The 25,878-nt window shown below is 39.5% G+C and overlaps 1 protein-coding gene across 1 annotated transcript in view; it reads right to left on the reverse strand.

Moving 5' to 3' along the window:
• The window catches only part of fstl5 (follistatin-like 5), a 162,585-nt gene that overhangs the window by 54,478 nt on the left and 82,229 nt on the right, over positions 1 to 25,878 (reverse strand). Inside the window, exon 7 of the mRNA XM_053682396.1 lies at positions 3,540 to 3,706. Coding sequence (XP_053538371.1) covers positions 3,540 to 3,706 — 167 coding nt within the window. The remainder of the gene's footprint in view (positions 1 to 3,539; positions 3,707 to 25,878) is intronic.

The following is a 25,878-nucleotide window of genomic DNA, read 5'->3' on the forward strand; positions in this document are numbered from 1 at the left end:
TTGTCTGATAGTCATACTCATGAAAAACAACAACAACAACAACAACAACAACAAAAATCAACATAAATATATTTACCAAAATGTTTTTTGGGTCAGATTTACGTCAATGGAGAAAAAAATGAGATTCTGGTAGGGTTAATACAGCTGTTAATACAGTAGCTGCTATAACAAATGCCTAAAGCCTACTGAAGATGTCGAAAATCATGTGATTGATCAAAACAATGGAAATGTTTTATTTTTTATTTTTTATTTTGGCTACTTTGTAACCTTGCCTTGGCTGTATGTCCACTAAGATCATGTTGTATAAGCCAGGGGTTCCCAAACTTTTCCAGGGCAAGGCCCCCCAAATGGTATTAACATTTGACCGAGGCCCCCTTTTTGCAAGATGTCTTTAAAACACATTAAAATACAGACTTCTGAATATATCCCCTTTTTTTTTTTATTAATAATTACATCTTACATCTTTACATTACATTAGATTAAGAATTGATTGTGTGTGTGTGTGTGTGTGTGTGTGTGTGTGTGTGTGTGTGTCTGAGAGTGAGAAAGAAAAAATCATGTATTTATTTATTTTTCACACCAAATTGTTGAGGCCCCCTGGGCGCCCCCTGGTGGCCCCCAAGGGTGCCGCGGCCCCCACTTCGAAAACCACTGATGCAAGGAGCCAGTTTAATAGACGTCTAATGTCTACCTAACGGTATGTAAAATATTGCTAGCTAAGTAGGATTTACCAAAACAACGTGGAAATTAATGTTTTTATTTCGACTACAGTCTGACCTTTCCTTGGCCGTTTTCCCCAAAAAGACCATGTTGACAGTATAGCTTCGACAACAAAAGCCTAAAGTCTACCTAAAGCTGTCTAAACTCTTGCTAGCTGAGAATGCTTTCCCAAAACACCCTGGAAATGTTTTTATTTTGACTACTTTCTGAATTTCAGGTTGTGTTAGGCGCCAGTGGGGAAAAAAAAATAAAATAAAAAAAAAAAAACATCTAAAATGAATGTCATGATTTGATCAAGTTGTTGGAGAGCTACATCCTGAAGAAGAACGGACATATTAGCCTAACAGGTTCGGCTTGTAATCAGACAGCGGCTGTCTGCAATGCTTCGGCATCATTATATCATCAGAATGAACAGAGAAGAGCCCTTACACACTCTGTACAGATGATAACAGATAAGACGATAAAAAGAAATCTAGTCTACAGAACAGAACAGAACAGGACGGACTAAATGAATCTGAGCTAATTTCTCCACGGATAACAAATGCTTACGAACAGAGACGACAACAAGGCTTGTGCTTAAACGCGGCGAGTCACTTTTACCTCAGGTAACGAGACAGAGACTGCTAGAAGATGGAGTTTTTCAACATCTAGAAACTTTCCTTTAGTTCAACATTCACTTACAGCACGATGGATATATAACCGAGGTGCTATATGTGATAATTTTGGCATCAAAATGTAGGATTGCAGCTCCAAGACCTGAGACGTGACTCCGACTTGCATAAAGTGATTTGTGAACATCTCTGACTCACTGTACGTCCACATCCCACAGGCATTATGTGCATTTTGGCTGCTGTTTGTGCATGTGTTGAGCCTGAGGCATTGTGAAATGCTGATTTACTGCGTAGTGTATGATCCTTTCTCTTTGGCTTTCCGCTTAAAGCACTGACCTTTAGTTTATCTGGAATACATTTATTAATTTATTACAGTTTGAAATGTTTTATCACAATCCTCCAGCACAGCAGTGTTGAATACTTGATTCTGATCGGTCAGAAGGTGTTCATTAGTTTTCTATTAGGCCCTGTTTACACTAGTAAACAGAACATTGCTACGCTTACGCCTGTCGTCTTCGCTACTCCGGAGACTTTCGGAAACGCCGGAGACCCCGTTATAGTTCGAAAACTACGGGCTCGTGTCGCGGCGTAAACTGACCGAAACGAAGACTTTTGAAAACAAAGGCGTGGCTCCGCCCACATCCGCCCCCGCGATTGGGTCTTCTTTATCATCGTGTATCCTTCCCTGATTCGTCAAGCCCCTACCGTATGACCGTTACGCTACCTCGAGCGTACACACAACAACACGGAGACTGAACCGCAAGCTTCGCTGGCTTTGTCGTCATTCTTAGCAACCATTGTGCAGTTCAATTCTGTATTTTAGAATACTGCAGCTGCCTACATGCGCAAGATCCAAGCTATGATTAGCACGGCCGTTAACAAATCTCATTTCGAGCGACGTAAGTCCTACACGGAACGCCGGTTTGGACTAGATCACACGTGTACGCGTATGCCCAGTGTGCACGAACGGTCATGTGACATGCGTTTTCGGTCGTGTAGTGTAGACGGAGATCGTTTCTAAAACATGGCGGAAACGCCAGTGTGGACGCGGATGGTTTTCATTTTAAAAACGCCGTTTTAAAACCCAAACGCGCCAGTGTACACACGGCCTTAAAGCAGTTCTGACATTCGCTCTGGCTGCAAAGCTAATTAATCGTAGGTTTATATTAATGTGCTCGTTCTAATACATTATTGGTTTTATACAATAGAAGCACCACACAATTTGATTTAAAAAATAAAAAATAAAAAATACAGATTAAAAATGTTATTTAACAAGGAAAAAGTGTAGAATTGCTGATATGGTAGAACACGTTTATCTAACATTTACGGACGGAGTCTCCACCGTCAGCAAGTTTTCCAGAGTTTGCCGACATGAAGGGTGGGTTTTTTTTTTTGTGTTATTAATTTTAACAGAGAGAAATAAGAGATGCTGGTAAGGGGAAAACTGTTTATACAGTTTGTATACAATGTGTCCCAAAAGTCTCCACACAGTAATGGACTATGTTTGTCAGCACCACGTCGGTTGTGCCTTTGTCAGCGGATGTTCGTGGGCGTCCACTTCTTCTCGGTCGGTCCACAACACGTGCAGTCTTTTTGAATCGGTTAATAAGTTTGGCGACAGTGTCGTGCGTGAAGATGTGCTTGCCATGTTAAAGTTTCCGGTTAAAGTCCAATGCAACCTTGCGCCAGGGTCCCGAATCAGCCGTGAGAACGATTTCAATATGTCGTTCTTTTTTCAGAGGCGTTCTGAAAGGCGTTCTTAATCCTTAATCATATCGACGAAGTAAATATGCTAAAAAATGTTCCTTTCCTCACTGTATGGAGATTTTTGGAACACCCTGTATAATGTAAGAGATGACCGGAACTTGTTTTGTGGACGTTCCACAACATTAAATGTAACTATAAAGGGATAAAAAAAAAAAAAAAAAAAGTATGACGTGCCGTTCTTTATAAATGAAACATTGTAATCGTTGGCAAATTGCTCTGGTGTAAGGGGAACAATCATTTTTAGACATGCTGTCTAAATAATGAGGAAAATAATGAGCTTCAGTGGTGGAATAGCAACTACGCTTCATTGCACCACCCCATCCTTGATTATTTTCCAATAACAGCACGCCACGAAACAATCGTTTTATTCCCAGTGTGCTCTGGGATAAAATTGAAAAAAGTGTGTGTGTGTGTGTGTGTTGGATGTGGGCGGTCACTCACACTGATATCCTCCAGCTGTAGCGTGTTGAGCGTGTGGTTATTGCGTCTCCAGATGATCGGTGGTCGTCTCTCACCCGTGATGGTGCACGTCAGCACGACGCTCTGACCCACAGTGACTGTGGTGACGATCAGCTTCTGCTCCTCAGCGAGGCTCAGCTCATACACGTCTGAGAAATAAGAATCTCCATTTGAGTCTGTCCTCAAAGCCAAAATTTTTTTTTAAATGTACATGCCAGATGAAGTCGAGCTCCCAAAACGTGTTTATTCACACCAACGATGAGGCTAATATTGCTAACGAGTAAGCCTAGCCTCTAGGCAGTGCAAACTGTACATAGAAATCATCCCATATTCATCTTAAACGATCTCAAACACACGCCGATATCTTTAAAATGGACAAAAAGGGTGTTAAGTATCTAACAGCTGACCTAAAGAGTGAATCGTATTTGTTGCAACACACAAAGTACAGTAATTTGCTGTCATTCCACACAAGAATCAAGTATAAATATGCTAAAACAATGACAATACAAGATCAGAGTTGGTTTGTTTCCTTAATTTTTCATATACATGCCATGTTACTGACCCTAGAAATACCGTTTGAGATGAGCGTTTGTGATATTAGCTAACGGTTAGCCTTATTTGTTAGCAACATTAGCCTTGTGCCTCCAGCGCAAGTCTAAATAAACAAACCTTAAGCTCCACACCTACTACATTTGGGACGTAATGATGGTTGTAGATTTTCAACACATTACATCTTGTTCTGTCGTTAAAAATGCAATTTGCTTGTAATTAGCGTGTTTTGTGTAGCCACGAATGAGCTCTCTGTGTGTGTATATGCAACTAAAGTCATTTAGCAATCAAGCGGTAGCTCAATTAGTTGCTGTTGAGTTGCCTAGGCATTACGCAGCCCTCGTCTGCGACTCAGCTGCTGTGGAAATGTTTCTTTATAATCAGAAATAATGAACCCACAGTTAATTAGCAATCAACACAGACCCTAGAAACAAAAACACACACTCTGTCTTTTATGTACCTCACGTCGTGTCTGGAGAGGAAGACAGTGATGCATCATACACGTCTTACATGGGTCATGCTTATGTGTGTGGTATAAGCCATTAACTGTCGAGCAGTCTTTCTCAATCTCTCTCTCTCTCTCTTTGTCTCTCTCTCTCTCTCTCTCTCTCTCTTTTTAGTGTAACGAAAGTAATGCTGGGCGAGAAGGTCTAACTGAATTAGTTCTGCTCCTGTAGGCGTGTAATGACCAGACATGATGAGCAGGTCCGAGATCCCCCCCCCACCAAAAGGCATCATTCACGGCAAAGGTGACACTACTGAGGAAGTGTGATTTCATTGGATTTCATACAAATCACTCTCACATTAACCCTTCGTGTTAGCTTCCTATTAATTCTTATTTTAAATTTGCAATTACGTGATTAAGAATTTATAGGAATGTGCAATTTCGTGTAACACAGAGCTCAAGCAAGAGACGGCGCTATGTATATTAATAGTGAATATCGCTTCCTTTGATCCATATTTAAACCGTGTTTCTAGAGAAAACGAGCCAGTGTGTTAGTTTAATACAGTTAATTAAAAAAAAAAAAATCTATTTGCTAAAGCCTGAGTCACGTCGGATTGCATTATGTTTTATCAAGCTGAAAACAGGCATCCTTCAGTAGGACTGACAGCCACAGAAAATCTGAATCATTTATGAGCCACGATTACAAGGAATTTAGGTGTAGGAATAACTAACAGGGAAAAATTTACATTGTATGCAATACTTGTACATAACATCCACGAGCTGCAATAATGTTAAGGTTTAGAGGCCACGCCTCCTTCACTGATAGCCACAGAGGTCATGCCTTCTTCACTAAGACTGACACACCCATATGGGCCATGCCTCCTCCGTCACAAAGGCCACACGTTTCTTCAGTATAGGACTGGGATCTAAGAGGCCATGAGTTCCTCACCGGTACTAACATCCACAAAGACAACACCTTGTACAGTAGGACTGACACCCACAGAGGCCACACTTTCTATACTTGGACTGACAACCACAGAGACCATGCCTCCTTCACTGTGACTGACAGCCGAAGCGGCCACGCCTCCTTCACTTGTATTTACAGGCACAGAAGCCACACCTCTTTCACTGTGACTGACAGCCGAAGCGGCCACGCCTCCTTTACTTGTATTTACAGGCACAGAGGCCACACCTCTTTCACTGGGAGTGACAAACAAAGCGGCCACGCCTCCTTCACTTGTATTGAAAGGCAGAGGCCACATCTCTTTCACTGGGATTGACAGCCGAAGCGGCCACGCCTCCTTCACTTGTATTTACAGACACAGAGGCCACACCTCTTTCACTGGGATTGACTGCCGAAGCGGCCACGCCTCCTTCACTTGTATTTACAGGCACAGAGGCCACACCTCTTTCACTGGGATTGACAGCCGAAGTGGCCACGCCTCCTTCACTTGTATTTACAGGCACAGAGGCCACACCTCTTTCACTGGGATTGACAGCCGAAGCGGCCACGCCTCCTTCACTTGTATATACAGGCACAGAGGCCACACCTCTTTCACTGGGATTGACTGCCGAAGCGGCCACGCCTCCTTCACTTGTATTTACAGGCACAGAGGCCACACCTCTTTCACTGGGATTGACTGCCGAAGCGGCCACGCCTCCTTCACTTGTATTTACAGGCACAGAGGCCACACCTCTTTTAATAGGATTAACAGCTACAGAGGCCATTCCTCCATTACTGGGAGCTGAAATGTACAGGGGACATGCCTATTTATTTAATACCGTTTCTATATAATAGTACACTAATACACATGGAATAGGTGCGGGTTTAGTTGCCGTAACTTGACTATATTCTTATGAAATCCAACAAAATAGCTATAAATGGCTTACAATATTTCTATTTACTTGTATGCTTGCTTGTTAATTAGTTAGTTAGTTAGTTAGTTAGTTAGTTAGTTAGTTAGTTATCATTTGCTTATTTTTACTTACTGACCAAAACTTGCCAGTCCGTTATTATCGAATGCTAACTACATGTTGTATAATCCTACAAAAATTACAACCCGGCTTCAATTACAGTCAAAAGCGATGGAGGAATATTAGGAATCAACCAATAACATTACAGGGGCGGAGACAGGACAGAAACCAAAACAAACACACAGGTTAAAGGACGACACATACACACAGATCATCAGTGGGGTTTTCCAGTGCGAGTCAGACAGCACAATCAGCACAATATAGACAAGGCATTATTTCATTTCCTGTATTGTGGCTTTTCACGTCACAAACACGAGCACCAATTAGTCCATATAAAGGCAGAAATTATATCTGAGCGCTGGTTTGCGGCATCAAAGAAGACAGATCCACTCTAGTGCAAGAAGCTCATCTGAAGCACATGACAGGATGAAAGATCGTGGCTAATAATCCTGTGCATACTACAGTTATAATATTTCTCCCGAGAACATATGTGTAGCACTTTGTTGTCTCAGTGTCATTACCAAGTACAGGCATTAATTAGTCAATTTGATGGGTGCAATTAAATATGCACACACAAATGAGTTGCGACAGAAGCGAATGCAGCGATTTCCACTTTCTTCATAGCAGTCATATTAAATGCTAATTTAATAAATTAGCCCGTTACTGAGTGCTCCCTTACAGCTCGGGAGGAATAATGGGGACAAGTCCACCACCCCGAGATGTTATCGAGATGAGTTTGTCAAGGCAATGTCATGGATTCATCACAAATATTCATATATGACGTATGAGAAGAAACCCTTCACATGGTCACATGTTCCACTCTGCACAGTTTGAGAGGAACCTTGAGAGGAACCCGATAGTGGGATTATATAAATGATTAAAACATACGCGTCGAAGACTACACTACCCTTAAGTGAAATATTACTTGCATATTGCCTAAGAGAAGCATTCATTAGTGCTATTTAAATGAACAATTACTCTTGTTGATGTAGCAGTTGATCTAAGCACCTGCATGCAAATGAAGACAGCTGCGATTACATAAAGCTGTTTTCTTCAGATCTTCCTCTCATTAAAGAGCATAAATCACATTCGCGGATAGTTTCTAAACACATACTCATTTCCAATTGCTGAGATGAACTCAATCCATGTTCTGTCGTGCTGAGAACATCTGAAAACATTGAACTTCTTAATTTCCTTCGGATTATGCCTATCACAGTCTGAGCTTGTCGTAGCATTAAAGACTGAGAAGCCGGCTTCAATGTCAATGTCTCCTTTGAGAAATCATTCTCACAGCTATGTTTGGGCCTAAAATAACACGGTTTATTTCTGCTCAGGGTTTTGCTGTCTGAGTGGCAAACTCCCCTAAGAAACGTACAAGGCAGGAGTGAAATTTTGTACATTCATTTATGATGTACAGTGCTGTGAAAAAGTATTTGCCGGCGTTCTGATTTATTCTTCTGTGTATATCTCATAGTAAATTTGCAGTTTTTAAATTAAAACGAAATCTATGATAAAACAAAGGCAACCCGAGTGAAGACAAAACACAGTTGTAAAATGATAATGTTGTTTATTGAAGCAAAAATGTTATCCAATAACAACTCGGCCTGTGTGAAAATGTATTTAACCTGGTCTGGGCCTTTGGGGCTGTAGCCCCGAATAAATATCCACTTGGAGCGGTTTGTCACTACTTAACCGGACGTCAGTAAAGAGTCAGTTAAAGAAGACAGTGGCAACAAAATTTTATTTAAAGGCATAGAGGCCACTCCTCCTTCATTGACAGCCACAGACTCCACACCTTCTTCAAAATGACTGACACCCATAGAGGCCACGCCTCCTTCATTGACAGCCACAGACTCCACACCTTCTTCACAATGACTGACACCCATACAGGCCACGCCTCCTTCATTGACAGCCACAGACTCCACACCTTCTTCACAATGACTGACACCCATAGAGGCCACGCCTCCTTCATTGACAGCCACAGACTCCACACCTTCTTCACAATGACTGACACCCATACAGGCCACGCCTCCTTCATTGACAGCCACAGACTCCACACCTTCTTCACAATGACTGACACCCATAGAGGCCACGCCTCCTTCATTGACAGCCACACTCCACACCTTCTTCTCAATCACTGACACCCATAGAGGCCACGCCTCCTTCATTGACAGCCACACTCCACACCTTCTTCACAATGACTGACACCCATAGAGGCCACGCCTCCTTCATTGACAGCCACACTCCACACCTTCTTCATTATCACTGACACCCATAGAGGCCACGCCTCCTTCACTGACAGCCACAGACTCCACACCTTCTTCAGAATGACTGACACCCATAGAGGCCACGCCTCCTTCAGTGAAAGCCCCAGAGGCCACACTTCATTCATTAGGACAAACAAACACACAAAAGCCACACCTCCTTCATTATGACTGACAGTCACAAAGGCCACACCCCCTTCAGTATAGGACTGTCACCTATAGGCGCCGTGAGTTCTTCACTGGTACTAACGTCCACAAAGACAACACCTTCTACAGTTGGCCTGACAGTCACCGAAGCCACAAAAGTCCAATTCGATACAAAAACTGTCTCACGAACAGAATTATTGGTAGCAGGTGTATCACAATTAATTCATAATAAGATAATGCTCAGCTCGTTCCTCACCTTAACTTTAACCTCAACTGTTCATGCAACTCATTACACTAGTGAACATACCTCTCACCCTCTTCTTATTTTCAGTATGTGTATAAATTGTGCAACACATGAGCAATGGTGGATCAGAGAAAGAGCGAAAGAGGGCTCGCAGTGTCAGCAGGTCTCTGATTCTAAGCTCTGTCTTTCTGACAGTAATAGGACAGGAAGCCCTATGTGTTTAATTAAACTTCTGAGTTCTTAAAACCCAGTGCTGTCTTCTCGGGTTTAAATTGCTACCTTAACAACATCCATAATAACATAACAACAGAGTACCCAACCTACTGACCATGGACTCTCTCGCTCTCTCTCTCTCTCTCTCTCTCTCTCTCTCTCTTTATTTCAGCCCTGCCTGAGTAGCAAATGTCCCAATAGTTATAGGAATTTACACTACAGCACTGTTGGAATCTCTAATCCGATAGGTCTGAAGGTGTTGATTCAATTTCTATAACAGCAGCTCAAATGATAGTGTGGCTACAAATTCCAGGTTTATATTAAAAAGCTAAACTATTCCGTGTTTGAAAGAAATTTAAAGAATTAAAAGAAGAGTTTCATCCCTTCCTTTTGGCTATGTGGTCAAGGTTGACAGGGATTTTAAGAAGTAATTAGTAATGAGTTATCACGGATTTCCGCCGTCCGAAGCGTGACACCACGCGCTTCCGGGTTTTCGCTGACTGTGTTTACTTTTGAGACGTGTGTTTGTTTTGGTTTCTGTCCTGTCTCCGCCCCTGTAATGTTATTGGTTGTTTCCTAATATTCTCAGACAGAGTAATCACTCAGTAATGTAAATACAATGTTGATGAAGTAATTAGTAATTAGTAATTAATTCCTTTTTTAAAGTAACTTACCCAGCCCTGCCCGTAATTACCGGGCATGTGCACGCCACAGTGGATTTACGACACACAACTTAACTTTAAGATTAATGAATGAGACCCAGTGTTGGTATTATTATCTTTGTAAGGTACTTCTAAAGTATAAAATACCACAATGTAAAAATGTCAGATATAAGATAAACAAATTTTTTACATATAATACATACAAATTATTATTATGAGGCCCGTTGAGTGTGTGTGTGTGTGTGTGTGTGTGTGTCTTTGACATGCTTTATAACATTGTGGGGACCAAAGTTCCCTATAACGATAGAAATACGAGACATTTTTAACCTTGTGAGGGCATCTGGCTGATCCCCATTTGGAAAACCGTTTACAAAATGTTTAGGCTAAGGTGCACATGTTGCGCTAATTATCTACATTAAAGTCAATGGAAATACCCCACAAAGATAGAATTACAAGTGTGTGTGTGTGTGTGTGGGGTGAATCGGATTTCATCCTCGCACAGTCTCAACTGCTCAATAATATCCTCCCTAACCATTCAATTCCACTCCTATGTATTGTAATGGGTTTGGGATTTGCTGAGGCTGGTCACTCCATTCACTTCCTGTGTATTGAGTTTGAAATGTGACAATGTGAAGTTATGTAGGGTGTTTCAATTGAGGGGAGAGACAGGGGGAGGGAGAGAGAGAAAGATTTATGTCCGAGTAGAAGGGAGTGAAAATGACCACACTCTGACTGAGTGGAGATGGCATACAGATGGAAGTAAAGACAAATTGACAAATTAATATACAAAAGGGTCCTTTTGCTTGGTTGAATGAATTCAGTATATAAACTTCTTTGGAAGACATTTTCCCCTCATTTTCAGTGGTGAATATTTTTTATCTTTGTAGAAGTTAACTAAAGTATCATTAAAATTTTTAACATACGAGCGTCAAACCTTTTTTTGCATTGTTTATTGCAAAAGGTGTCACGAAAGTGTATCATTTTCCTACATAATCTCCATTTCGTTCAATGCAAGTGTTCCAGCACTTAGCAAGTGTCCGGGTTCCTCTACTTGGTTCGAATTTATAATAATAATCATTTCTAATTACAGGGTTTTGACTCTGGTACATGTAGTCATCCATCCAGTCATTGGGAGCCTGAAGCCTATCCCAGGGAAGTCAGGGGACAAGGCGGGGAGCACCCTGGACAGAGTGCCAACCCGTCCCACGGCGCAATCACACACACTACAGACAATTTGGAAATGCCAATCAAAAAGATAGCCAGACAAACCATCACCATGCACTCATCTCTACATTTTTGGACTCTATATCGTTGGACTGCGGAGGAAAGCAGAGTACCCTGACGAAACCTTTAAAACACGGGGAGAAAAGGAAAGCTCCACACGCCCGGTGCAGAGGTGGGATTCAAACACACAACCCTGGAGGCACGAGGCAAACATGTGAACCACTAAGCCAATGCAAAGTCAATGCAAAAGCTTGGCTGAATAAATCCTAAATTAAATTAGACTTAATGGAAGCTCTTTCAACTACCCCACATGTAGAGATGAGAGGATAGTGATGGTTTTTTCTGGCTATCTTTTGTGAAGGTGGATTCAAATCAGAGAAATGAGAGAAGCCATGTGTAGTGTAGTGTCACGAGCCTTGTTCAGGAGACTTTTTTGGGAGGATCAGTGAAGCTGCTCATAAAACACTCACATTGATTTCATCTGGTCAAACATGAAGGAAAAAAAAAAAAAAAACCCATTTGCCTGGCTGTGCGGATATTTTGAAAGATTCACATACGGTCAACGCACTTGTGTGATCTTTGACACAAGACCACTGCAGGAAGATTAGATATGGAGAAGCGCAGCTAAAATCTGTGCACCCCTGTCTAAAGGTTTGGGCTTTCACTGAATTCTGTAGGCCGATATATAAGATTTTTTGGGGGGGGGTTGTTCTTCGTCTATTACCACCACGAAGCCTTGCGTTCTATCCCAAGCGTTTTCTTAATTGCCTATTTTTATCTGTTTATAGTTACATTCCTGTTATCAATTACGTTGTAATACACATAAACCTCCTTTCCATCACAGGCCTCTTTTTATTTCTCTCTTTTTGATGTTAATTAGACAAAATGCAGAGGAAACCGTAAAACTCTTCTGTCCTGAAGAACTTCCTGAGACAAAAAAATGCGCCAACAGTTACAAAATGCTGACAGTGGAGACTCCTTTCATAAATGCTATATCAGTTTTCTTTGTTAAATAACGACACAATTATTATCAGGACGTGTTGTGCTTCCTGAGATCTTCTCATCACGGTTGTAAAGAGTGGTTATTTGAGATGCCATAGCCTTCCTGTCAGCTCGAAAGTGTACAGAAGACTGCGGCTCAACGAACATTTTTCATTTTACCATAAAGTGTAGACCAGTGGTCGCCAGCCCTGTTCCTGGAGATCTACCTTCCTGCAGGTTTCACATCCAACCAAAACCGAACACACCTGTTTTAGTTGATCAAGAGGTTCTTCAGGCAATGATTAGATGGTCATGTGGGAACAATTACGGTTGGCGTTAAAGTCTACAGGAAGGTACAGTAGATCTCCAGGAACAGGGTTGGTGTAGACTCTAATGAGTGTTTGTGTGAAATTCCTAGAAGATCAACAGAAACTGGCAATTGGCACCAATAGTCACATTTCTGATGTAAACATTAACTGAAGCTCGTGACCTGTAGCGTACTGGTTTTATGCATTGCGCTGCTGATCGGATGATTGGATCATTGCACGAACGCGAAGTTGTACAAACAAATCTACAATGCGCCAGTCTTAAGCCTTGTTTTTGAATCATGAAAATAGAACCCTATATGTTTATGCGCCCCTACGAAGCACTTATATTTCAAAACACCCTGGTTTATCTTATTCAAGTACAACAGAGTGATGTCTGAAATAACTAAGCGTATATTGTCACCATCTCGACAAACATGAGGATATTTCCCAAAGTATTTGCTCTTCGCGAGTTTACACTTCGAAAATTGTCACTTCTACATGAAGCCTAATAATTATGCAAAGCATTTCCAGCTCAGTTTACCAGCGCCGGAGAAAGCTTGCTGGGCTCGCACGCAGCAAGAGTCGGGTCTGCTGAAACACATGAGAAGCCATTAATTGGCACCGTGCTGCCAGATATGAATAAACCAAAACAGTGTTACTTGCAATCAAGCCCTAAAATTGTCACTTGCTCTCCAGTTGCCCAGAGGCGAGGGCAAATGGCCTCTGGGGTCAGAAGCGGTGGCAGCAATCTCAGTAAACTCATTTAGCATTTTCTAAAAAGCTCCTTGGACAACATGCACAGAAGTGTGAAGCGTAGAGAAGGCAAGACGGATGGAAATGAGAGATTTTCTGGAAACCAGCAACTCATTTACATTTGTGTGTAGGATGGAGCGATGTAGCTCCATATTTCAACTTGGAGACATCGCAAGGAAGTTATGAAACTCTACACATGATCTATGACTCGTGGCCTGAACGATGTTTTTATTTTAATTTGTATATATATATATATATATATTTTTTTTTTCATCTTTTTCATGGTGAGTAATATACATAATGACACACCATCAGTTTCTTCAAAATAAGTTCAATCAAATTATTAAAGTCTGTACATACGTGATGTCATACAGTACGTGTAGGACGTGAAGCAGAGCTCAGTGTCTGCCATCAAAACAACACAGCAAACTCACCAGTGTTGATTTAACACCCACTGTGTTGAATTCACACCCTACAGTGTTGATATGAGTCCACTGGACTCATATAAACACTCTAGGTGTTAATTCATCAGTAGGGATTTTACTGTGAAGAGCGTTAAGGCAAGCAGGGAAGTAGAAGATTTGGTTCCCATTCAGCTGGAATTTCAATTGTCCTTAAGCTTGCAAATATCACTCTCAAAGGTAAAAAGAGTACCATGGACAGCAGCCGGTAATCTCACTCAGAACTGACATTTCTCCTTCATTAAGCGCTTGCAGTTTAGCCAACATGCTAGTGTTCTTTGGTTAGCTTTCTACTGCATGGTGTGTTTGGGAGTTTTAGCTAGCTGATAAAATGGGTAAGAAAAAGACGATCTCTTGCTGCACAGTACCAACTTCCTTAATCACCGGTCATGAATTTATACAATGCAGTTAGAAGAAAAACTAAAATTACTGGGCAGTGGTGGCTTGGCGGTTAAGGCTCTGGGTTACTGATCAGAAGGTCGGGGGTACAAGCACCAGCACTGCCACGCTACCACTGTTGGGCCCTTGAGCAAGGCCCTTAACCCTCTCTGCTCCGGGGGGCGCTGTATCATGACTGGCCCTGCACTCTGACCCCAACTTCCTGACATGCTTGAGTATGCAAAGAAAAGAATTACACTGTGCTGTAATGTATACGTGATCAATAAAGACTCATTATCATTACTAACTCACTACTTTTATGCTGTGTGTAAATCAGGCACCTCATGCACTTTATTTGGTGAAAAAAAGGCATTATGTTGTACACTGTGTAGTGAGCATTTGTAGTAAGAAACCGTTTGGATTTTGGCCTAATTTTGAATACTGTATATCGATTATGGGTATTGTGATAACCACAGAATCAATAAGATGATACAATTGGTAAAAAAAAATAAAAATAATAATAATAATAATAAAAAATAATTAGAACTGGTCTCATGTTTGACATTAACCATTTTCACCATTAGTATTTAGTCATTTTAATGGCGCAGGTTCATTTCTGATTTAACGCATCACATAGCATTATCACATCATCCTACATTCCATTTTCCTCCATTTTGTGCAGCCCTGTAAGAATATTTTACTCTAGACTATCTCTCATTCAGAACAATGAAGGAAAAAAAAACAAAACAATTCTAGCATTATACACGAGCTGTGAAAGTGATCCAAGATAACACAAACCAATCTTTTGTGTTGCTATAGAGACCACAAATAGAAAAACTTACCTCTTCAATAAAATGTTTCCCACTATAAAATTTTGTCATTGCTAAACTTTGTTCGGCTAAATAGAAATACGTTTCTCTCACGTCCCGAAAAGGAGGAGGAATCTGTATTCATTTAAACTGAAAGACTTCATTCCAGTTCCAACGTTGCATAAAGACAACTGATGTTTATTTAGCTGGTATTTCATTTGCCTTTTGCTTAATATGTAATGAATAAAATATAAAATGAATAAATATGGGCACTCACTTTATTAAAGATGATAAATGTACAATGGAACCCGAGCGATCCTGAGCCCCATCATCCACATCACACTCTCTCATCTCTTGTCCTGAGATAAAAATTCTTCACGACGCTGATATAATCACTGATTTGATTTTATTTATGTTTTTTTTTTTTTTTTTTTACCCACTGACCCAAGTTCTTTCCCTAACTTTTTGATTAGCATTCAAACTTCATTACAATGTCCGTTTCCATATCCACACTGTCAGCAGCAGTGCTTGTGCGTTGCAGATCATTTGACAGCTGGTATTTATACTGTTTTTAAATAGAATATATTAAGCTATATGTCTGTTTTTTTTATTTTATATAGCACCTAAACAACACCCCGATCAAAACAACGTTCATCGTGTGAGCTAGCAATTCAAACCTTGTTACGCAGAGTGACCGTGTTTACAGCAGCATTACATATTACATTGAGTATTATTATTCAAAACTGGCTCGTTGTTTACATAACTCAATCTCTGCTGAATGTATAAGCAAGTTTAGAAATTGAATAAAAATCATTTCTAGGTCATTTTGGAGTGGCTTTGTCATTTAAAATAAGGGCAAAGCAGAGCTTACGCTCCAAAACAATACATCTTGGCAAGTGGTAACATCTTGAACATAGGCAGAAATAGCTAGCATTTCCTTTTATAAGATTACAATAAACGAAATATATGATTATTAAACCTATTTCTAGCCATTTTTAGTCATTTCAAGCTTCAAATGTTCTTGATCTATTGGCAGATCCATCCATTAATCCATCCAATTTTCCAAACTACTTATCCTACACAGGTTCGTGATTGATCCTGGAGCCTATCCCAAGGAATTCTGGGCACAAGATGGGGGACACCCATCCATCGCACGGGGTGCCAATCCATCACAGGGCAGAATCACACACACACACACAGCAGACACTTTGGAAATGCCAATCAGCATACAACACATGTCTTTGGACTGGGGGAGGAAACTAGAGTACTCAGAGGGGTACCCAGGGGACACCTCACACACACTTTACCCAGAGGTGCGAGGTAAACGTGATCACCATTAAGCCACTGTGTTTTTCTCGAAAGGATCAGAATTGTCAATAGAATAAGAACACGTAAAGTTTGAAAGTAGTAGAAATGTGGAATAGAATAGAAACGGGTTTAATAATCTCATATTTGGTTTATTGTGATTTTATAATAGGAGATAGTACACATGTACTGTACATTTGTCTCTCGTCAAAATATCTTCACTTGCTCAGATGGCTTTTTTTTTTTTGCAGTGTAGCTACTACAATCTGAATAGGTTTTGTTTTTGATCCAATCAAAACTGCACGTCTAATGGCAAGTTTTTCTATGTATCACTGTGGTACTGATAACATTGGCATTAATATATATATATATATATATAAAAAAAAATTCTCATATTACGACAACCCTGGCTTGAAAGTCTCTCCCATTTTCCCCCCTCTTTCTCTTTTCACGATTCTCATGTGCAGTCTCTCGCTCCTCTTGAAGCCCAAGGGAGGCTGAGGCTCTGCAAACCGAACCATTTCATGCCCTCATGGTCTGTCACTCTCCATCAATAGCTAGAACACTGACTTCGAGCTGAAAACTGCAGTGTGTGTACTCCACCACACTGTATACACAAATGCATAGTAAATATGATGTTTAATGTGATTGGGGGAAAAAAAAAAAAAAAAAAAAAACGAACAGGGATGTATGTTAAAAAGAAGGGGGGAAAAAAACACATGCCTTTCGTACTATAGTTTATTACAGAATTAAAATGCAGTTCAATTTCGTCAGTTTTACAGAACACCGCTGGGAAAACTGATTATACCGAGATGAATTTTGAGTGTATGGAAGGGTGTACAGGATGAATTATTCATGGTATCTCCCCAGTCACAGCAGCTCACACTTGAATATTTTACAAAATCAGGCTAAAATGTTAAGACTTCAGGCATCCTTTGTTATGCAGAGATAATTACAGACATGGTCATCCATATTAACATATTAGATATGTTGTATTCAGTGCTCTGTCTTGTAGAGAACTTTTCTCCCACCTGGATAGTCAATTACACCTTGTCGTCATCAACATACAAATGTCTGAGCCTTGACAGACTTTGTCGACAAAACGAATCATAAAGGAAGACAAAAATTAGCATAGTGAGTGAAGCCAAACCAAATAAAATCAATATCAATATCCCTGAAAGCGTTTTGTCTACTTTATAGTGCTCCGACTGAGCAAGCAAGTTTGCCGAACGACCCAAATGAAGATGAGGGTGCCAATAATTTCACTGCAACAAGTAGTAACGTCAGATGATCTTGTGTCACGCCTCTACTAAATCTACATGATGAATGGCTGTCTATCGGGCACATAGCGCACTATATTTGGTCTAACAGGCATTATGTTGTTCGCTATGTACTTGAGCACATTTCACGAATAGGAAACTATTTGGAATTTGGTTTAACTTTGAAGGCTGCATGTGAATTAGGGTTAGTGTGATAAATACCGAATCGATAAGATGATACAGTTGGGAAATAAATAAAAGGAAAAAAAAAAAAACTGTGAAAACAAATAAATCAACAGTTCCTAATGGGAATTGGCCTCATGGCTGAGATTAACTATTTTCGTCATACGTATTTAATCATTCTAATGGTTAAAAGAAACCACTACACCAGCTTACACATTGGGATACGTCTTTTTTATTTTTTTCTTCCATTCCGTGGCTTTCTAACTTATGTGAAAGCATGAAATGATATTTGGTGTCTAGGCAAGAAGGGTTACTTATAGTTTGGGTCACTTGGCAATGGAGATACCAACAAAATGTGGTGTAGAGTAGAAAAGTGCTACATCTTGTTCTTGGGAGATTATGAGGTTGAATTCCTGTCCGAAATATTGTCATTACAAGTTGAATATCACCACTATGTCATGATTAAAACTCATATTTTTCTGTGAGGCCAGACTTTCCCAGTTCGGGGCGTGCTAATAACAACAAATGATCATTTTGCATGTTCACCGTTCAGTCCTTCATTTTCTTTCAGTTAGGCTAAATAAGATTCTGGTCATTGATGATTTAAAAATAAATATCCATTCATCCATCTTCTATACCATTTTATCCTTTTCAGGGTCATGGGGAACCTGGAGCCTATCCCAGGGAGCATCGGGCACAAGACGGGGTACACCCTGGAAAGCTGGTGCTTTCATCTCTACGGTTATAATTCGATTCAATTGTATTTGTAGAGCGCTTTTAACAATGGACGTTGTCTCAAAGCAGCTTTACAGAAGCATATAAACACAGGATAGAGATTTTAAGAGTGTGGATTTATCCCTATTGAGCACGACGGTGGTGACGGTGGTGAGGAAAAACTCCCTAAGATGATATGAGGAAGAAACCTTGAGAGGAACCCGACTCAGAAGGGAACCCGTCCTCATCTAGGTGACAATGGATAGTCTGAGAGTAAAAGAAAGTTCATTATGGTTTTCATATGAAGTCTGTTTGTTGAACTAGTCCAGTTGAACTAGTTATACCATTGCCTTTATCCATTAGCCTTGTGGCAGAGAGCTCTAATGTTCAGTATGATTTCCAAACAGTTTCACAACGATTACGTATTCCCCGGCTAGGACAACGACGCAGTCGTTCCTTTGTTGCTGTCCGAGACGAATGGAGACACTTTCACGTTCTAGTGTGTCTAGTGTTAGTCACTTGTGTATTTTTGAAGACCCACGTTTTCAATATTCCAACTTTCATATGGAGTAATACAAATATTACATATAATTGAGTATGCTGAATACTCAGGTCTACTTCTTGTATCTACATTATATTATTTATGTTCTATCCATCTATCCTTTTTCTGCTCAGGGTCACGGGGAGCCTGGAGCCTATTCCATTAAACTTGGCGTACAAGATGGGGGACACCCTGAACGGGCAGTCACAAACCCATTCACACTTTACAGACAGTGTTGGAAATGCCAATCAGCCTACAACACATGTCTTTGGACTGGGGAGGAAACCGGAGTACCCAGAGGAAACCCCTGAAGCAAACTCCACACACGCAGGGTGGAGGCGGGAATAGAACCCCAGAGGTGCAAGGCAAACATACTAACCGTTAAGCCCCCGTGCGAGGAATACATTTTTATCAAGCCTTTCAAATGGTATTTGGTGAAAATATTTCTATTTCCAAGTAACGTTTTTAACTTCACCTCGTGCAGCCGACACGGCGAAAATCACGAAATAAATAAAGAAAACTAAAGATATTTTCCTCTGGGCCTACATGTATCTTGGAGGAAGAATGTGTTAGCCTTCACCTTCCTAGATTGCTAGCTGTCAGGCAATAGAAGGGGACTTAGATAAAGGCTGAGAATTGGCAACAACTAAACTGAAAAGGAAAAGAGAAAAAAAAAAAAAGAAGAGTCTTACTGAAAAAAATCACAGTGTTTCTGAAATGTCAGAGAATCAGTATACCTGATAAGTTTCATATATAGAGAACTGATGGAGTGGTGTAGAAGTATACAGTACAGAACAGTATAGTTCTATAGTAGTCTACCAATTGTGACTGTATGAGCATGTTATAACATCTTCCTAAGACCTGAATTAGTCTTTGACACTACTTTGGTTTGACCCCCTCGAAGGTAAGACAAACTTATCTTACTCTTCAGGAGCAGGGAAAGCTACAGGTGCACGATATAGACGCATCTGTAGAACGGCTTGGGAAACCCAACCGTGCAGCAGGCGCTCCGACGCGCGTCTGAGAAAGAACGTTAGCTTTGTACACAATGGCTGAGGGAAAGATGAGCGAAACCCGGCAAGAATTCACGCGAATGTGGGCTGATGATGTGAAAGAAACATTAACTAGCATGCAACACGAAGGTTTAGCTGTAGACGTGCACAGTAAGTCTGTTCTAGAGAGGTTCTTTCCGGAACATGGCACCAAAAACGACACTAAAGTACCACATTTTTTCTTAAGCGAGCCAAAGTTTAATAAACGTAGTGTATCGGCTATTGGATACTTAGTGTACCGTAATTGTAATGTCGCTCGGAAAGAACACATGAATTAGTGTCTGACATTCCAGGAGAGTTATAAAATGTCACAATAATTAATCCTTTATTGGGATAAACAAACACTGATGTGCTAGCAAGACTTAAACAAGCTCTTATAGACCTTACAGGAGATGTTCCAGCACAATAGGACAGAATAGTGGGCGTAAAGCAAGGAGGGGAATCTTTTAACGAATTTGCTGAGCACCTTTTGGGTAACCTTTAGGGAGTTCCCCGGCTTTGCCGAACCAACTAAAGACAATCAGATTCGGCTGGAATATCTTAAAAACAACGCGGGCACGTCGTTCGGGTGTAAATCCACCTGCAAGCACGTTTAATTCAATACTTAGCTGGGCATCCGGAATAGAACGACGCAACAGACAGGATAAACACCAGACTGCATCGCTGCAGTGGATAGTTGATGAGAAGCCAGAATTGAAATGCAACGCAAAAGTGTGCGCAAATCAAAGTGTGAGATCCACCTCATATATTAAGCACCTCATATATTCCTTCTGTCAGAAAATTGCCCATGCGGTCCAGAAATGCTGGTCTTTAGGGAACGCCCGTCCCCCACCTTGTTTGCTTTGGTGCAAAAATGCACGTTCAGAGCAAACAGCTCATATAAATGTACCTCTGCAAAAAAATACTGCGTGAGCTCTGTTCAATGAAGTGCCAAGAATTTGGGGCTTTTAGCAAAGGGGATAACTGTCCTCTAATATTAAGCATCGGTTTTGACGATGCCATGGTTAATGACCTTCCAAGCTTTATGCACTTCTGCCCTGACAAAGATTTCTGAAATGTCCAAATTTGTCCGAATCTGTTGTAACCGGCTAGTTTATAAAATACCTCGATATCTGAACTTAGATTATCATGTTAAAATGACAGTTACTTACATCAAATACAAAGACAACTGTTCTTATAGAAACACATGCTATTTAGACTAATGTAGCTTTAGCTGTTGAATAGTTGTTAATGCATTATAGTGCATTTAGGCTAATGTAGCTAAAGATGTTTATGTATTGAATATACATTTAGACTGATGCAAATACTGTACAGCTGTCCTATAGTTGTTAATGTACAGTAGTAAGTAGTTGAAATTGTCACATAAGACTGGATCTGGGTAAAACTGTAGGATTTAGGCCTACCAAAGCTGTACATGTTAACCACAGCCAGTAAGGTTATGTTTGAGGTTAAACCTACAATCTGATCTTGAAATAGTCATTAGATTAATCAAGACTCGTGTGCTAACTATGTTGAACGTTTTCTGATCTCTCCTAAAGGCATTGTGTGAGTTATTATTATTATTATTTATTTATTTAATTTTTTTTTTTTTTTTTACCATAAATATCACTAACAAAGCCCTACTCAGGAGTAGAGCTGACTGCTTAATTTTAAACTTGTAATGCTTCTCCTCACAGCATTTAGAGGTGGTACACCTCTGTAGTTAATATAAAATGCTCTCACACAGCAACAGGATAGCTAATAGAGCCAGTTCACATCTTGCGCATTATTATTAGTTGTAATTCTGGCTCGCTGGTATAGCACAAGGTTCTTCCAAATTTTGCAGCACTAACAGAGAACAATTAAGTGCCTCGTTCTACTGCTTACACTTAAGTAAAACACACACAAAGGGAAAACACAAATTAGCTGTCTTAATACATATAGGAATTAGAAAGCTGTGCACAGAAGAAACTCTGGATCCACTGAGGTTTTTTTTTTTTTTTTAAATAAAAAAAAAAAAGTAATTATCTTCATTTTCTCTGATCAGTTTACAGTAACATCCTCACATGTGTCTATCTTTTCTGTTTGTTTGATTTTACAACTGAAATATATTAGGCTACTTCTCAGTACCCGAGGAGGGTATCAATATAGTCTAGTCAACACTGGGAAAAATTCATGTATGTCTTCTGTTATGATTTTGTGTAATAAATTCATTAGTCGTTACTATCTTTAAATATCCGATGGTTCTTCCGTGAGGAACAGTGCGTGACTGTATTTATACGGTTATTACAAATAGTTTCCTAGGCTAAAGTTGCCTTATGTTAGACACGTTAAAATCGACCTCTGACAGGTAAATAAAAAAGGCCTAGACGTCGATATGAACCTCTGAGCTAAAAAAATATATATATAACTGTTTATTATAGACTATATAAAAGCCTCTGACGTAGGAACGTCACTTTAAAATGAAACTGTTTTAGAGTAATAATCAGGACACTGAGATATTATACTTAGAGCACTAAGTAGAAGATTATCTTTTGGGGTCAGGTAATTAATTAAATCAAGTCAGATATTTAAATCATAAATTAAAACACGCATCCGTTTAACCTTCGGCGGCACATGTTTCCGGATTTGGTCAAAAGAGAGCAGTGGGTTAAGTAATAAACCCTTAATATGTTAGACCTACAGTGGATAATCATATAAGTCTATAAGCTGTTTCAATATATTTGATGGCTTTCTCTGTCTGTAAACTCTTCAGTCCCGTGAAGGCCATTCTCAAGAGAAAGAATTGGAGAAGAAGACCTAGAGGAGAATAAATCTTCTCCGAGGCAACCTGTTGACACGGAATCTTCTTTTCATTTTAAGTTCGGCTTTGAAAGAAAACTAGAAAACAACTCGAAAATATATGAAGCACAGAATAACATGATCTTTTCTCACTGAAGCGGCTCCCCATAGACACATACACAGACACAAACACACACACAAACGCACACACCAAATGCCCTCCAGAGTGGGAGTTATACACAGAGGTTGATGTGGGATGTAATTTGTGGCCAAAATAAAAAAATAATTTAAAAACTGAAAAATAACAGTGCTTTGTGATGCATTTCTATTTTTTATTTTTTTTTATTGCTTTCTGGGTTTATTAGAATGCAGTATGTAAGTGGATATTGAGTGAAATGTGAACTGAAAATGTCAGAAGCGGACAGGACTAAAAAGGCAAATGAGGTGAGAGAGATGAGACAATCACGAGACAGAGTGAGAGAGAGTGAGAGAGAGAGAGAGAGAGAGAGAGAGAGAGAGAGAGAGAGAGAGAAAGGACAAAGCTGTTTATATTTGATCGCATCATTTATCAATATTTGCACCTTTTTTGATAAACGACGGAACTTTGTGGATAAGGAGTCAAAGTCTGCAATCTAAATGAATCCCTAATTGGAAATGTATGAACACTTCAGTAGCGGTAGATAAAGGATAAAGGAGCCGTTATAGCAGTAATGAACCCCTGAGGGTTGTCACTTGCAGCTATATATACTGCCAAAAAATGACTTGATTGTAATTGAATGTATTTAGTATTTCCTGTTGTAAGATTACAATGAAACAAATATATGATTATTACATCTATTTCTAGACTTTAAAAAAATGTATTTAAATTTTTCAAAACTAATTTCTAGCTTAAATATTTGGGTTCCGTTGTTTTTCTTTTTTTTCTTTTCTTTTTTTTAAAAAATTTTAATCATTTATTTCTAGAAAGAACCAATCTGCCAATAAAATACTGTATGTATATATATATGTATATATGTATATATATATATATATATATATATATATATATATATATATATATATATATATATATATATGAGAAGTATCTGGCAATAAAAATAAGAACATTTAAAGCTTAAGAAATTAGTAAAAGTATATTTAAAAAGCTGCATAATATTATATTTGATTTAGAATAACCTCATAATTAGAACTAGTAGATAATTTGATTGTGACATGATTGTGGTGCTATTAGGAACTCTTACAAAAAAATGAAAACATTATTATTATTATTATTATTATTATTATTATTATTCCATCCATTTTCTGTACCGCTTATCCCACAATACATAGGGTCGATGGGAGCCTGGAGTCTATCCCATGGAACTCGTGGGCGCAAGGTGGTGGAATCTAGGCAGAGGCAAACATGCCAACCACTAAGCCACCATTCCCACCATGCTTTATTATTATTATTATTATTATTATTATTATTATTATTATTATTCAACGTTGAATATAAAAAATAGAAAGGTTTCTTTGCTTACAAAATGGCTACCTTTTGCTCTTAAATGAGTTGAGTTTTGAGGCATAAAATGATCAAATCTAGAAATGTGCCAAACCTAAACTTAGCATGCGGACCTTCTAAATTTACTTTAAATGTATTTTTTTTTTTTTCAATTAAGATTCTCCTTTAATTCTCTGTGATGGACTGTCGTCCCACCCAGAGTGCATTTCCGCCTCACGCTTCGTCTCTGGATCCACCGTGACCCTGACAGATACTGAAAGTGAGTAAGTGATCATTTACTTTCATTCTACAGTTTGTGTAACGTTTCGAAGAGACCCTGTCAATCGGTATCACAATATTTTGAAAATAAAGAAAGAAGAATGAGAAAGCTACATTTCCTTCTTCTCATGACCTTCAGGAACTTTGGATGATGTACTTTTGGTTGAACATCTTGGTTGACTTGTGGAATAGTCCAAATATTCTGTCTATCGTCCTGTGTTTCTGTTTTTTTTATTTATTTTTTATCTTTCGGTGTCATAGACCAACAGCTGCAAAATTACAACACATTCAATTCATATCTCTATTCAATCTGAGTAATAAATGTGGTCTAAACTGTTCATCCCAGCACTCCACACTCAATACTATTGCAGTAATGTAACACTTGTAGTGGGAAAATACGGATATATCTCATATTTCCAGGTGAACGTATGACTTAATGGGATATTTTTGTCCTCTATTTTTAGAGCAAAAAAAAAATACAGCTATTATATAAAGTACTGTATATTCAAATATGGTGCATGTGTTATGATTGCTGCACTAATGCATTAGTCAGTCATTTCTGCCTTTTAGGATGATTCACACAATGGACCCCTTTTCACTCCCTTTTTTATCCTTCATGTCCTGCATATACTATTATTATTATTTAAAAATGGTACTACTACAGTACTTACAGTACACATGTGACTGGAAAATGTATTTTTGTATTGCTTTAAATAGTCTATGAAATATAGCGCCCTTGTTGGTAATTATTTAGATTTTTTTTTTTTTTAAACAACCCATATATTTTTCTTAGAGTTCTTTATATTTATTATCCTGCTTGATTAGTTACATGAATTGAATGGCTTTAATCCAAACCTCAATAACTCAAAAAAAAAAAAAGCATCAAAATAATGTAAACTGGAGCTCTATGGCTTCATAGGGGCACGGTGGCTAGCGTGGTTAGCGTGTTTGCTTCACACTCTGGGATTGGGGGTTTGAATCCCGCCTCCGCCCTGTGTGTGTGGAGGTTGCGTGTTCTCCCTGTGCTTCAGGGGTTTCCTCCAGGTACTCTGGTTTCCTCCCCCAGTCTAAAGACATGCATCAACATGATTGGCATTTATAAATTGTCCATAGTGTGAATGGGTGTGTGTGATTGTGCCCTTCAATGGGTTGGCACCCCATCCAGACTGCCCCCCCGTACCCTGGAATATGCTCCAGGCTCCCTGCAACCCTGTGTAAGATAAGCGGTCCAGACAAAGGATGGATGGATAATATTTATGAAATTAAATGTGCTCAAAAAGTCTGCAAACGCCTTCTCTAAATCATAATACAATTTTGTAAGTGTGTGTGTGTAATA

The sequence above is a fragment of the Ictalurus punctatus genome, chromosome 8 (genome assembly GCF_001660625.3).
Source record: "Ictalurus punctatus breed USDA103 chromosome 8, Coco_2.0, whole genome shotgun sequence".
In the NCBI taxonomy this organism is placed as follows: domain Eukaryota; kingdom Metazoa; phylum Chordata; class Actinopteri; order Siluriformes; family Ictaluridae; genus Ictalurus; species Ictalurus punctatus.